Source organism: Gallinula chloropus (genome assembly GCF_964237585.1).
Source record: "Gallinula chloropus genome assembly, chromosome: 35".
In the NCBI taxonomy this organism is placed as follows: Eukaryota; Metazoa; Chordata; class Aves; order Gruiformes; family Rallidae; genus Gallinula; species Gallinula chloropus.
In genome coordinates, this window is record NC_140120.1 from 299,891 (window position 1) to 315,417 (window position 15,527).

Sequence of the window (15,527 nt, forward strand, 5' to 3'; positions counted from 1 at the left end):
TCCAAGGAGGAAAAGGCAGTGAGAAGTTAGGGAACTCTTTTTTCAGGAAAAGCTCTTTCAATTCACTTTGTCTTTCTATTCACAAGAGTCCTTAGGAGAGGGGTCCTAGGGGCCATTTTGGATGGCAGCCTGCGGCCCAGCAGGAGAACCCGGGAAGTCCTCAGTCCTAAAGATGAGGGTCCTGAGATGAGGGTCAGCTGAGTGCCAGACCCACCAATGGATGTGTCCAGAGCCCCAGGTAATGGTGGGACAAATGCAGCAAGGACAGAAGGGGAAACAGCAAGAAATGCTCCAGCAAAGGCTGAAAGGACAGGGACAAACAGACAGGAACTCGGGGATTTTTCTTCACTGTGGGTTTGGTTGCCAAAGAGAAGACTCAGCCTGAAACCCTGGAACTCTGGGTGCAGAGCCTGTGCCTTGTGGCAGAAAGCAGGGGATCACTGAGGGAAAGGGTCAGCACTGAGGAGGATGTCAAGGAGGTACCAAATCCCCACTTCCAGGGCATGTCTGATAGCAGCTCCTTCTACCTCCCTGACAATGTCTCTGCTGCCTGGAGCTGTCCCTGCAGCTGCTTCTCTTTCCCCATGTCACCTCCTGCTCTGTGCTCACAGACCTCATCCAACCTGCCCTGCGCTCAGCTCTGCTCTGCAGACCCCTCCTGGCATCAGGGCTCTGCCCAGGGAACCTCTGTGTGTGCAGGGCTCAGGAAATCCTCTGATGTGGACATTCTTGAGGGGAGAAATAAGTTCTAATGTGCCATAGTCAGCACAGCCCACAGGAGAGAAAAAGTCAAAGCAAAGACTCTGCCTGGAAGGAAAATGCTTCCTTGATGTTGTTCCTCAAAGACCCTTTCGAATTTCTCAATGATCAGCTGGAGCTGGGAGCAAAGCTGACCCAGGCAGCACTGTCTTACTGAAGAAGGAACTTGTGCTGCTCTTCCCTTGGTCACTCCTTCATCCCACAGGTCCTTCTATATACCTGTGTAAAGCCCACAAGCCAGGCTGAGTGCTGACCCTGGCAGCGGCAGAGTCCCTGCCCCAGCACACAGACCCCAGTGTGCAGGGACCCTGCTCACAAGGACAGCCCTGGGCACCCCTGGGTGCACACGCTGCTTTACACCTCTGCAGCCATGCCCAGGAGAAGACAGCTGTCCTGTCCTGTCCCTCTGATGGGGCAGAAGGGCATCCCTTCCAGGCAGCACCTTCTGGTCCTATAGAGAACCTGTCCTCCTGACAGAGCCCACACACTGCCCCATGTCCCAGCTTTAGGAGATCCCTCCAGGAACAGAACCTGCATTGCCCTGCACCCACAGACATACCAGGCAGAGTGCTGTGGAGATTTCTCCTCCAGTGAGCTCTCAGCACCCATCAGCTCTCTCAGCCTCACAGGTCTCCCCTCGGTGCCTCCAGGCAGTGTCCCCAGCCCTGTGTGCTTGGCAGAGGAGCTGCTCCTGGCCAGAGCTGTCTCTCTGCAGCACTGCAATATTTCTGAGCTCCCACTGTCCATCCCAGGAGCCCAGCCCAGCTCCCAGCAGAGGAGCAGGTGAAGACATCATACTCTCCATCCCCTCTGGGCTCCTCCCTGGAGCTCCAGGGAACCTGCTTGGAAAGAAACTGAAGTTCTCACTGACTTTCCCTCCCTTGGCTGGGGAGAAATCCTTGTGTCCAGAAGAGTCCTTTCTCAAGTCCTTTCTTCAAACCAGAGCTGGGCAGGAGAATCACCTTTCCTTGTCTCCCCATGAGACAGGACCCCCAGGCAGGGTCAGGCAGGGTTTTCTGACCTCCTGCAAAGGTTAAGGAGCATGGCTGCCTGGGAGCTGCTGGTCCCAGTGCCCATGGGAATTATTGAGTGTGGAGGCCAGGAGAGAGTTGCTCAGACACCAACCACTGTTGTCACCTGAAGGGCCAGAGGTGAAGCCATGCCCAATCTTAACCCCCAGAAACTCTAGAGGGGGATAAAGTCCCTGTAGTGTGCATTAAATCCAGTTGGCAAAACCTGACCACGTTATTCCTGAAAAGACAAACCCATTTGTGGGATTGCTTTAACTCAGGGACCTGGGTGCACTTGGTGGGTGATGAGAAAGGATGGGGAAGTCCAGTGTGTACACTGGGGGGTTTTAGTTCTAGGTGAGGACAGCCACTAAATTGTTGGTGTATAACAAAATCAGTCCATGGCAGATGGTCTAAATAAATGATAAATGATGTGATGAACCTCCCCAGGACTCTGAAATAGTGAGATCCAGGCATGATGTCAATGGTGTGGAAACAGGGGTGGATAATGTCCTGGTTCTGACCAGGCCAGAGCTCAAATCCCCATGCAGACAGCACAGGTGACTTGAGTTTGCCTGGGGTCTTTTTCCACACCAGCTGACATCACTTCCCCATCCAAGGAAATTGAGCTGGTTGGGGAGGGCGGGTCATGGCATGGAGCAGCACTCTGTTATTGTTGTGTTTGTGAGGTACTCTCTGTGCTATCACTGGGTGTGAGTGCAATTGGGCTGATATTGTTCCCCTTTTATGGTGCTTTTGTCAGAAAACCATCCTTATCCCAACCCACAGAAGCTCTGTCTGTTTCTCCTCTGGGAGTGAGTGAGCAGCATGTGGTGCTCAGCCATTGCTTGGGGCTGAACCACCACAGTTTCCAAGCCACAAGCAGTGAGCTTCTCCAGGAGAAGGTGGTGGGAAACTGCATCCAAGGCCTTGCTAAAGTCAAGGTAGACAACATCCAGAGCTGTTCCCTTGTCCAATAAACAGGTCACCCTGTCATAGAGGGAGATTCAGTGGGTCAAACAGGACCTGCCCTTATGACCCCAAGCTGACTGGGCCTGATCACTTGGGGGTCCTTCATGAACTTGATAATGCTACTCAGGGTGATCTGCTCCATCAGCTTCTCTGGAACTGAAGTCAAACCATCAGGCCTCTAATGTCCCTGATCATTTTTCTGTCCTTCTTATATAGGGGGTTACGTTGACTGATTTCCCAGCAGCCAGGACTGATGGAAAGTGGCTTGGTGAACCCCCCTTGCCAGCTCTTTCAGCACCCTTGGCTGCATCCCATTCAGCCCCACAGATCTCTGCACATCTCTGTGGTGCAGCAGGACCATCTCCTCCTGGATTGAGGTGGGCTCATTCTGCTCCCTGTCCCTGTCTCCCAGCTCAGGGAATTGGATTCTCTCTGTACAACTGCTCCTATTCCTAAAGACAGTGGCAAAGATTTCATTAAGCACCTCAGCCTTGGCCTCATCTCTCAACAATGTTTCCTCCTGAATCTGAGAGGGGATGGAGGGTCTCCCTGCTCTTTCTTTTATTTAAATGGAGGACAGATGAATTTCTAGCTGGGCTTTGGACCAACAAGGAGGAGAAACACTCATCCTGTTGTTCTTCTCTCAGCATTACATACCCCACACTGCCCCAGGAAGAGCCTGAGCAATGCCTGAAGGACAGCACCTGTCTTCCCTGGAGCTGGGGGTCAGGGCTTGGCCTTTCTGCTTCATCCAACCAACCCAGGGCTTGCTCAGCATCTCAGCTGCTTGTACATTGCCTTTGCCTACCAGCCAACATGGCCTCCAATTACCTGTGCTAACGAGTCCCTGGGGAGGCTCAGCCAGCAATGGCTCTCAGTGGGACTCATTAATACTTCAGGTACTTTGGCTTCTGCTTTTGACATGGAGTTTTTTGTGTAATCTCCTCTCAGTACCTGAGCTTCAAGGACTCAGCACCAAATGCACCCCAGGGCTCATTAAAAGTCAAAAGCAAGCCCTAACGAGCTATGTCTCTTCATGTAATTATCTTCAAGTCTTCAAGAGATGTACAGACCATTGAAGCTGTTTCAAAGGGAGCTCAGAGTAAAATTGATTTCTTTTTAAGGGTGTAGGTTATTATTTTCACTGTAGAGGAGAGGTGACAACCTCTGACTGAGACTGATCCAGGGTGCCTCCTAAGGAGGTCTGGACTGGTCCGAAAAAGGGTCCCTTGAGGCAGTGGGGACAACCTTGCTGCACATCTCCACAAGCCCACCATGACTCTCACCAGCCAACTGGGACTTGCATCCCTTGTCCTTACATCAGGTCTCTCTCTGCACTCCACAGTGGGGCATTACAGCCCCTCTGTACCAGCTCCCCTGCTTTCCTTAGAGAACTGGCTGCACACAGGCAGCACACAGGGAGTTATTTTCCCAACAACACAAGAAACCTGACAAGATTCACCATTAAATTCAACACTCCTCACTCTGTGCAAAGTGCAATCTGCCACCAGTGAGGTTCACCTGCCACAAAGCTTAACCATGTGAGAGATGTTCTAGTGAGGAAGGAGACTGTGAAATCACCACAACTCAAGAGCTGGCCAAAGACAGAATGAGTCAGACAACTGCCAGAAAGGCAAGGGTTTAACTCCCTGAAACTCAGAGCAGCAGCTGGATGGTTGAGAGGTGTCTGAATGGTCCAAGGGGAAGGGAAATCTGGAGAGCCACCAGAAGCACTGCTGTGCAGATCCACTGCTAAGTGGTGATTTCAGTCATGGTCACAGAATCATAGACTCTCCTGAGTTGGAAGGGACCCATAAGGATCATCCAGTCCAACTCCTGGCTCCACACAGGGCCAGCCAAGTCAGAGCACGGGAGTGAGTGCATCATCCTGATGCTTCTTGAACTTGGTCAAGCTCAGTGCTGTGACCCCTTCCCTGGGCAGCCTGTTCCAGTGCCAGACCACCCTCTCAGTACAGAACCTCTCCCTCATATCTAGCCTAAACCTCCCCTGCCACAGCCTCATGCTGTTTCCTCAGGTTCTATCACTGGCCACCAAAGAGAGATCAGTACCTGCCCCTTCTCTCCCCCTCCTCAGGATGCCACAGACTGCAATGAGGTCTCCCCTCAGCCTCCTTTTTCCAGGCTGAACAAACCAAGGGACTTCAGCCTCTCCCCATGAGACTTCCCCTCCAGACTCTTCACCATCCTCATTGTCTCCTGTGGACACTTCCCAATATTTTTATGTCCCACTTGTACTGTGGAGCCCAAAACTGCACCCAGCACTTGAGGTGAGGCTGCACCAGCACAGTGTAGAGCGGGACAATCCCCTCCCTGGACCGGCTGGCAATGCCATGCTTGATGCACCCCAGGATACCCTTGGCCCTCCTGGCTGCCTGGGCACACTGCTGGCTCGTGTTTAACTTGCTGTCTACCAAGACCCCCAAATCCCTCCAGTGTCTGACCCCCCCAGTCTGTATGTGCAGCCAGGGCTGCCCCTTCCCAGGTGCAGGATCTGGTGCTTCCCCTTGTTAAACTCCATGGTGTTGGTGACTGCCCAGCTCTCTGACCTGTCCAGGTCTCTGCAAGGCTTCTCCACACTCAACAGAGTCAACAGCTCCTCCCAATTTGGTGTCACATGCAAATTTACTCAAGACCAGCCCAGTTATCTGGTCATTTCTGAAAACATTAAAAAGAATCAGAGAATCACAAGGTTGGAAAAGACCTTTAAGATCAAGTCCAACTGTTCCCATCCTAAGCTAAACCATACTCCTAAGTACATCATCTGCCCTTTTTTTAAACACATCCAGGGATGGTGAGTCTACCCCCTCCCCGTGCAGCCTGTTCTAGGCCCTGACAACTCTTTCAGTAAGAAACATCTTCCTAACATCTCATCTGACCCTGCCCTGGCACAACATGAGGCTGTTTCCCCTTATCCTATCACCTGTGACCTCACTGAAGAGACCATCTCCCACCTCTGTACACCCTCCTCTCAGGTAGTTTTAGGCAGTGATAAGGTCTCCCCTCAGCCTCCTCTTCTCCAGGCTAAACACCCCCAGCTCCCTCAGCTGCTCCTCATAAGATCTGCCTTCCAGCCCCTTCCCCATCCTGGTTGCCCTTCTCTGGACACGCTCCAGGACCTCAATGTCCTTTTGATGGTGTTGAGCCCAGAACTGGACCCAGCACTCAAGGTGCAGCCTCACCAATGCTCAGTACAGTGTTGCCTTTTGAGGCATCGCGACCTGGTTCAGGAACAGCACAGCGACCACCCCCAGGCCGCTCAGGCCATCAGCACACAGACACCAATGTGGTGGATGGCAAATGGCGTTTAATGGTGACTGGAACAGCATTATATAGCTTAGATTTATGACATCACTTCCGCCCACTTACATCATAGGCTAAATGCTATTGGCTGCCTGGAGGGGGTCCCACCTTTCCATACAGCCCGACATCTTCCGACCGCCAGGCATTCACTACCTACACCCTCCCCCTTAGCCTCCTCTAGCAGAATAATAACCCCCCAGAACCCTTTATAACACCCCCACACATGCCCCAATTACTCTCCCAAATCCCCACCTTTTCCATCCAAAGCCCCACACATTCCTCCCCAGCCCATCCCTACATGCTCCCCCTAGACACCACGGGTGCCTCCACCTCCCTCTCCAGCCCTTTCTTAACCCTCACTGTACCAGGAAGGTAGTATGGTGCTGAGGGGGTATGCAAGTAAGTGCTTGGCAGGAGAAAGGTCTCTTTAATGCAAGTGCTGAAATTAGGTAAGTCTAGTCTCATACTGGCCATTTTGCTTTATCTTGTTCTTCTGCTGACTCGTTTTGCTCCTGGGAATGAGCTGTTGGTCCTGAGCCTGGTTATCTGCAGACAGGGAAGGGACTGGCATGGGTAAAAATAAAGTGGGTATGTTTGGAATAGCAGCCACACACAGGAAAAGGGATGAGGAGAAAATGCCTTTGTACTTAACCCTAAAAAGCCCAATGCCAGCACCACCCCCCGATAAAGCAAGGACTGTCTCCCATGGGTGGGACCTAATGCTGGAGCAAGGGGAGAGTGAGGAGTCCTCCCCCTGAGGAAGAAAAAGTGGCCGAGACAATGTCTGATGAACTGACCCCAAAACACATTCCCCATCCCCCCCCATGCTGCTCAGTCGTAGGAAGGAGAGAATGGGAGATGGCTGATGGAGCTACTGCTGGACATTTCCTGATGCTGGGTATGGAAAAGTGTTGCAGAAGTAAAAGACAGGAGTTAGGAGAGAAAACTACAGCCTTGATTTGTCTTACAAACTCCCAGTTGTGCATGAGGAGCAGAAGCCTCTGGCATGGGCTCCCAAAGAGTCATTCCTGGTCTTCAGTTTTGGGTACAGCAAAAGGAGGTGACACACAGTTTCCATCTGATGAGGCTCAGTCTCATGGAGAAGAGTTAATGACAACTTGCCTCCACCCCCAGTAATTCCCATGGGAGCTGGGACCAGCAGCTCCCAGACAGAAGGAGCCTATTTGTGCCACTGCAAGAGGAATCCCAGCTCCAATGAGTTTGTGGCAGCCATAGGTCAGAGTTGCTAATCCTTCCAGCCCCAGGGCTGCAAAGCAAGAATGAGGGGTCTGGAGTGACTGCAAGAGGGGGAAAGGGTCCCCCTCCTGTCACTACCTGGGAGTCCTGTCTTACACGAGAACAAGGAAAGGTGATTGTCCTGCCCAGCTCTGGTTTGATCAGGAGAAAGGACTCTGCTGGACACAAGGGTTTCTCCCCAGACAAGGAAGGGAAAGGCAGTAAAGACTTACTGTCTTTCCAAGTAAGTTACTTGGAGCTCCAGGGACAGCTCACAGGAGACTCGGGAATTGAGAATGAGACGTATTCGCCTGCTCCTCTGCTGTGAGCTGGGCTGGGCTTCTGGGATGGAGGGAGCTCACTGCAACCCAGCAGCTCTGACAAGAGACAGCTCTGGCCAGGAGCAGCTCCTCTGCCAAGCACACAGGGCTGGGGACACTGCCTGGAGGCACTCAGGGGAGACCTGTGAGGCTGAGAGAGTTGATGAATGCTGAGAGCTCACTGGAGGAGAAATCTCCACAGCCTCTGCCTGGTATGTCTGTGGGTGCAGGGCAATGCAGGTTCTGTTCCTGGAGGGATCTCCAAAAGCTGGGACATGGGGCAGTGTGTGGGGTCTGTCAGGAGGACAGGTTCTCTCTAGGACCAGAAAGTGCTGCCTGGAAGGGATGCCCTTGTGCCCCATCAGAGGGACAGGGCAGGACAGCTGTCTTCTCCTGGGCATGGCTGCAGAGGTGTGAAGCAGCGTGTGCACCCAGAGGTGCCCAGGGCTGTCCTTGTGATCAGGGTCCCTATGTGCCCTGGGGGTCTGTGTGCTGGGGCAGAGACTGCTGCTGCCAGGGTCAGAACTCAGCCTGCCTGGTGGGCTTCCATCAGCATTGCTGAAGAAAGATGCTATGGGTGTAAAGTGTGACCCATGGAATGACAGTGTAGGGTCCTTCTGCTGTAGCAAAGGGTGCTGCACACCCCCAAATTGCTCCCAGCTCCAGCAGATCCACATTAACTTCCAGCAACTTTTCAAGAACACCAAGGATGCATTTTCCACTCCAGGTGAAGGGACTTTGCTTTGAATTTTCTGCTCCTTAGGACTGGGTGGGAAGTGAGAGCTGAGCTTTTATTGACAACTTTGCAGAAGGCAGTGCAAACCAATTGGTCATTTGGACTTGTCAGAGCATCTCCTGAGCCCTGCACACACAGAGGTTCCCTGGGGCAGTGCCCTGATGCCAGGAGGTGTCTGCAGAGCACAGCTGAGTGCAGGGCAGGTAGGTTGAGGTCTGTGAACACAGAGCAGGAGGTGACATGGGCAAAGAGAAGCAGCTGCAGGGACAGCTCCAGGCAGCAGAGACATTGTGAGGGAGGGAGAAGGAGCTGCTCCCAGAAATGCTGTGGTAGTGGGGATTTGGTACCTCCCAGACATCCTCTGCAGTGCAGACACCTTCCCACACAGACCCCCTGGTTTCTGCCACCCAGCACAGACTCTGTGCCTGGAAGTCCGGGGTTTCAGACTGAGTCATCTCATTGGCAGCCCAACCCATGTTGAGGACAAATCCCTGAGTGCCTGTCTGTCCATCCCTCTCTTTCCAGGCCTGGCTAGAGCATTTCTCTGTTTCCCCTCCTGTCCTTGCTGCCTTCGTCCCCCCGTTACCTGGGGCTCTGGGAATGTCCTTTGGTGGGCCTGGCACTGAGATGACGCTCACTTCAGGATCCCCATCTGTAGGACTGAGAACTGTATTCCTCATCTCTCTGTGGGGTCCAGTTTCTTCTAAAGGGAACACCAGAGAGTCCAGCACAGGGCAGCTGAAACCAGGGATGATAGACAGAATAGCTCTCCCCACTCTGCACTCAGGGGAAGGTTTCACTGGCACTGCAGCAGCAATGTCAGAGAGTTCTGACAGGAGAAACACTCCTCAGGAACAGTGAGGAGAAAACCAAAGCTCCAAAGCTCTGCTCTGCCTTCAGGTGAAATTTGAATGACAGTGCTGAAAAGCTCCTTGCTAGCCACAGGGGATTTAGTCTGTGATCACACCATCCTTCTATTTATTGACTGCTGCCAGGCAGGACTGAGTTCTTGAGAGCCCACAGCTGACCCTCCTTTCAGCAGTGGTCTGGTCAAGCCAGAACAAAACAGACCTCCCAAAAGCGACCTGCCAAAAATCTTCCTGAATACAGAGAGTCAATCTGAGGGTATTCCCTAAGAATTGGAAGAATTTTTCCTCAAAGAAAAGTTCCCTAAATTCTCACTGTGCCTTTTCCTCCTTGGACAGGTCTCCACACTTGATGGCAGCAGATGTCCAACAGCAGCTCCATCAGCCAGTTCCTCCTCCTGCCCTTTGCAGACACACGGGAGATGCAGCTGCTGCACTTCTGCCTCTTCCTGGGCATCTACCTGGCTGCTCTCCTGGGCAATGACCTCATCATCATCACCATAGCCTGTGACCACCACCTCCACACCCCCATGTACTTCTTCCTCCTCAACCTCGCTGTTACTGACCTTGGCTGCATCTCCACCACTGTTCCCAAATCCATGGCCAATTCCTTGTGGGACACCAGGGCCATTTCCTACACAGGATGTGTGGCTCAACTCCTTTTCTTTGTATTTTTGCTCTCCACAGAGTACTTTCTTCTCACTGTCATGGCCTATGACCGCTACGTTGCCATCTGCCACCCCCTGCACTACGGGACCCTCCTGGGCAGCAGAGCTTGTGTCCACATGGCAGCAGCTGCCTGGGCCAGTGGGTTTCTCTATTCTGTGCTGCACACAGCCAGTACATTTTCACTGCCCCTGTGCCATGGCAATGCTGTTGACCAGTTCTTCTGTGAAATCCCTCAGATACTCAAGCTCTCCTGCTCAGACACATACGTCAGAGAAACTGGACTCATTGTGGTTTCTGCCTGTTTAGGTTTTGGGTGTTTTGTGTTCATTGTGGTGTCCTATGTGCAGATCTTCAGGGCTGTGCTGAGGATCCCCTCTGAGCAGGGACGGCACAAAGCCTTTTCCACCTGCCTCCCTCACCTGGCTGTGGTGTCTCTGTTTGTCAGCACAATCATATTTGCCTACCTGAAGCCTCCCTCCCTCTCCTTCTCTTTTTTGGACCTCATAGTGACATTTCTTTACTGTGTGTTTCCACCAGCAGTGAACCCCCTCATCTACAGCATGAGGAACCAGGAGCTCAAGGATGCCATGTGGAAACTAAGCACAGTATGTTTTTAAGCAGCAATAAACTGTCTATCTCTTTCTGTGTATCACTGGCCATGCATGTCACATTAGTACTAATATGTATTTATAGGGGTTTTAGTAATTGGTTTGTGTTTTCTTATTTCTAGTGTCTCTAAGCTATAACAAGGTGCACATTCATCTCTGTCCTAATGCAGTATCTCCTGGTCTTGTGTAATCCAGACACTGCATAATGACCAGCTCTGCTCTTTTTGCATCACATCTGCTTGCAATCAGCCACAATTTTTAATTTTTTTTTGTCTCTTTGAAATGATAAAAACCCACATCTTTTTTATATTTGGACTGTAATTTTTTATAATTGAATTTTACCAATGGCAGGAGAAGAAATACTCACCTTCCCCTGTACCTGCATTAGCATTAGTCTGTCTCTTTCATCTCCCTTGTCATTCAGGTGTTTCCACCTCTCCTGATGCAGTGGCCATGCCTAAGGACATTCTTTCAGCAAACTAGATGGACGTTTGCACTTCACTTTGCTGAATGGTTTCCATATCTGCTTGCCCTTGGTCATTCACATGCCTTTCAGCTCTCTGGTTTCTGCTTTCAGCTTGAGAGGGTTAGAAAATGTCCCATCCCTCGGAAGTGTAATGAACTCTTCTGTCAGAAGTGCAGTGTATTGATAACCTTTCTATGTATCTGATTAAAAGCAATGTTCTGGGAGAGAATCTGCTCTGAATGCTGACCCCCTGCACACGCTGCTTGGCCGTAGCAGCAGCTGAGGAGAGAGATTTCATGGGTATTAAACTGTGTCATGTTGAACTGCTGATTGTTGTCAGAGAAATCTGTCTGTGCCTGTGAGCACACATGATGCCAGGAAAAGAGTTGGGAGTCCCAGTAGGCCAGCAAGGGCACTGCTGGGCTTGGGGATGAGCAAGGTTCAGCAGACAGGGTTGGATCTCCAGAGACTGCTTTTCCTGCCTGTCCAGATCTCCTCAGGAGACCCATATCCATCACAGGATGCTGCTGTCACAGCTTCTATCAACTGAGCCATGACAGAAAATACCCATGACTGAAAAAAAGACCCTTCAGGGAAATTCCTTTGAAATCTTCATCACTAAGGACCTAGCTAACATCCAAGTAGCTGTAAAAGGCTGCTTTTTTTAATGAAAATGAGTTGGAGATACATGCTTGTAAGGGTGTTAATGAGCCCCATGGTGTCTTTTCTTCTGAGTCCACAGACCTCAGCTACCAAGAGGAGAGTGAAGAATCCTCTCAAGAAGTCCAAGTCAGGAGTAATGCCCAAAGTACCTTGAAGCATTAACAGGCCCCACTGGGAGCCATTATTGACAAAGCCTCCCCATGGGCTCGTTAGAGCAGACAACTGGAGGCCATGAGGACAAACACAGGCAAAGCACAGGCAGCTCTGATGCTGAGGACACCCTGGCTTGGTCTGATGAAGCAGAAATGCCAAGTGCTGACCCCCAGCCCCTGGGCAGGGAGATCCTGACCCTCACCTGTGTCTCAGGGCTCTTCCTTTGTGTGATGCCAAGGGAAGGACAGGGTTATGACACGTGATGTCCTCCCCTTGGGTGATTGCATAGAGGTAATGATGCTCCATGGCCGTGAGAACAGTGTGTCTCCTCTAAGGCCTCTGTGGCAGGGATATGAGCCATAGCCAAGGGGACAAAGACCTCATTTCTATCAGGGCCTTTACCCTGGCCAGCACCCTTGGCCATCTGCACCACAGCAGCAGAGCTGTAGAGCATCTGCCACCTGTTTAAATGACCTGGGAAAGGAGGGGAGCAGGGGGGGCTGGTAGAGAGGGGCTGGAGGCAAATAGAAGAGATGGCAGAGCCCTGCCCTCTGTCACTTACTGGCCTGCAGCAGCTGGGACACATACAGCTTGGAGATCTCCGCTGGAGATCTGTTCTCCTGGGGAGCCCTGCTCTCTTCCCAGCCCTCTCTGGGGAGCCTGGGTGGTCTCTCTGCCATCCTATCGGACAGAGAAAAGGGGTAGGAGTTGGGAAGGGGATGCCTCAGCAAACACAACACCTTGGCAGTACGGAGGGGAGGAGGCAGGGAAAGATGTGGGCTGAGCTCGGGGGCTCCTCGCCAGCTCCACGCTCCTGTTGTGTCGCTGCCCTACCAGGCACTGCGGGGCAGGAGCCGCAGCCGCATCACTGAGGGTGTCACAAAGGGCAGTGCTGGTGATTCGTCACCCAGGGCCAGGAGAGCCAATGGCGCGCAGCTCCTTTGCGACACGCCGAGGCCCGGCTGTGCCTGGCACCGCAGCAGGTCTGATGCCACAGTGACATGTCTGATGCCATGGTGACGTGTCTGACACCATGGTGACATGTCTGATGCCATGGCAATGTGTCTGATGCTGCGGTGACATATCTGATGCCTGTGACAAAGGGTGAAGGGACTCAGCACAATTGGAGGGAAGGGGTATATGTGTGGGCCCTCCACCTGTCACCTTGGGGCATACTGAGGATGTTGGTGCAATGCTTTTTGCCTGTCTGGAGGCCAGACATCCACCAAAGCTGCTCCATCCCTCCCCTTTTCAGTTGGACAGGGGAGAAATTAGATATTGAGAGGCTCAGGTGTCGAGATGAGAACAGGGAGAGATCGTTCCATAATCAGTGTCATGGGCAAAACAGACTCAACACAGAGTGAAAGAAAGAAAACTCTCTAATTTATTACACTGCACTACAGAGACAGTGACACCAGAGCTGGATAATGAGAAGAGCAACCAGCTCTTAAAGCACTTCCCTCACCCCTCCCTTCTTAGAAGACTTCACTCTAATCATGATTTCACTACCATCTTCCCCCCTATTGTGGCAGGGAGGGGCAGGGACTGGGAAAATGGGGGCTTCAGCCAGTTCCTTGCAAGTTGGTTTCTCCAACATGACTCCTTTCCCACAGGGATTCAGCTCTTCACCAGCTGCCCCAGGGTGGGTCACTGCTATGGTGGGCAGTCATAAATCACAATGTCTCTCAGTCCCTGAAATGTCTCAGTAGGACTGCCCTGCTTACCCAGGTCACTGCAGGGATACACAAGGACCATCATCAGTGGACCAGGCATGTTACACTTGGGAAGGGGATACCTGTAAGGTGTGAGGAGACATCCTACGTGAGGTAAACAGCATTGGTGCTTGCCCCAGGAAGGTGGGGTTTGAGTCCCCACCAGAGCTGGTAGCAACGTTGCAAATGGGAATCTGAGGTCGGTCTGGGTCCTCCTTGCTATAGCGGCTGGAGTGTGTTGTGTCCAGTTTTGTCATCTGCTCTAAAAACACCCCATGACACCGTCCATTGTGTGGTTACGAGGGGCACCCTTTGAATGGGGAACGTTTCAGTGAGCACAAAGTGAGCCTGGAGACTTGCTGCGCCCTTCTGTACCAGCGTGCCCTGTGGCTCAGTGGAGAACTCCTGCCTGTCACGAGGGAGACCAGGGTTTGACTCCCCACAGGGAGTCGCTGCTCTGGGCCTTGATTGATTGATATTGCCTTTGGATACTGTCATAAGGAGCTGAGTATTTAGATTTGGTGAACTGTTTGTGTGAGTGAAATGAGTTCACTCTGGTGTGAGTGGCGAGTGACTGAGTTAAACACATGGCAAGTTTGGAGCCAACTGTTGCTCTTTGGTGTTCTATACACGGGCCTGAAGATTTTTCATGTAAACCACTCTTTGTATTTGAATGTTTCACATGGAAGCAGGAGGTGGTTGTACAATTTGGGAACAATTTTTGGTGTGGTGAATGCAGGGAGACCTGGTCTGACTGGGATAACGTTTTTAATCCGGGTCAGCTTAAACTAGGAATTTGTGGAAATTTAAAGAGTGTGAAAAATCAGTAGCAGATGGGAGGAAGTACAGGGTCAAATAATATCAGGTGGCCTGGGTGTGGAGCAGGAATTAGTGCCTGCCTGATCTGCCATGAATGCTGTTTGTGTACTCGAGCCAAGCGCACGAGGTGCCATAGATACATCACCTCCCTTTTGGGGAGACAGGAGCGGTACCTTAACAAGTGTCAATGTGAAGTGTACAGGATCTCAGAGATATAAATAAAATAACTGAAGATTTATATCCAGTAGTAGCAGATCCATATCCACTGCTAACTGAATTAGCACCTAATTTGGTTTGGTTTACTGACTTGGACCTGAAGGATGCATTTTCCTGACTGCCCTTCAGCCCCATCTCTCTAAGGAGGATGTAAACTTCAGAGATGTTCAATACAACAGTGGTAGGCATTGTGCATTCCCTTTTGCCTGAAATTCCATGTTTAAGCCACTCTTTTCCTCTCTGGGAGGACCACTGGTACTGATTTCTGAGGGACAGGCAATGTGCTCACCACTGTGGCTGCCTGTGTTCTTCGACCTCACCAGCTCGGTTTGAGTCTGTGTGAACATCTGCTCCACTGCAAGCAGAGAGGAAGCCAAGCTGCCAATTTCAGTTAGATGGTGATGGTGTCACAGGGACCTGCAGGCACCACTGCTTCCCTTGGGAATGACTCCTTTTCCTTGGTGCAAAGAGCATGGAATAACCCTTCAAGGAGCCTGCACTTTACATGTCAATGAATGAAATAGGGGCACTGATGTACACAGAAGTATTATTTACAGACACTGACTGACCACATTTTTCTTTCTGTGGCTTGGAAACTTTTAAAAATCTACTTCAGGATCCTGGGGGACTTGTGGGTCTCACTGGCTGGGACCAGCCTCCCCTGTGACCTGCACCCACACTGTCTCCTGCCAAGGGCTCCAGGAACATGGCTCAGCTCAGTCTGGGGCCTTTTGTCCCTGCCTGAGCCCTGGTGCAGCTGTGCCCATCTCTGCTGCTGTCTCCTGGCTGGGCCTGGGACCTGCACTGTAGAGAGCTGCTCTCCTGCATGGAGTTCTCAGTCCCAGGTCAGAGCTCGTCAGAAGCATATTCTCCTCTTCCATCCCACCCCATCCCATCCCATCCCATCCCATCCCATCCCATCCCATCCCATCCCATCCCACCCCATCCCATCCCATCCCATCCCATCCCATCCCATCCCATCCCATCCCATCCCATCCCAT

General features: G+C 51.8%; 1 protein-coding gene across 1 annotated transcript; it reads left to right on the top strand.

The window, feature by feature from the left end:
• Positions 1–9,582: 9,582 nt before the first annotated feature.
• On the top strand, positions 9,583–10,506 carry LOC311203074 (olfactory receptor 14A16-like; the record flags this gene model as incomplete). The annotated part of the gene is made up of 1 exon (XM_084277709.1): positions 9,583–10,506. One exon carries the CDS (start codon positions 9,583–9,585, stop codon positions 10,504–10,506), a length of 924 nt encoding a protein of 307 aa, XP_084133835.1.
• Positions 10,507–15,527: the final 5,021 nt, after the last annotated feature.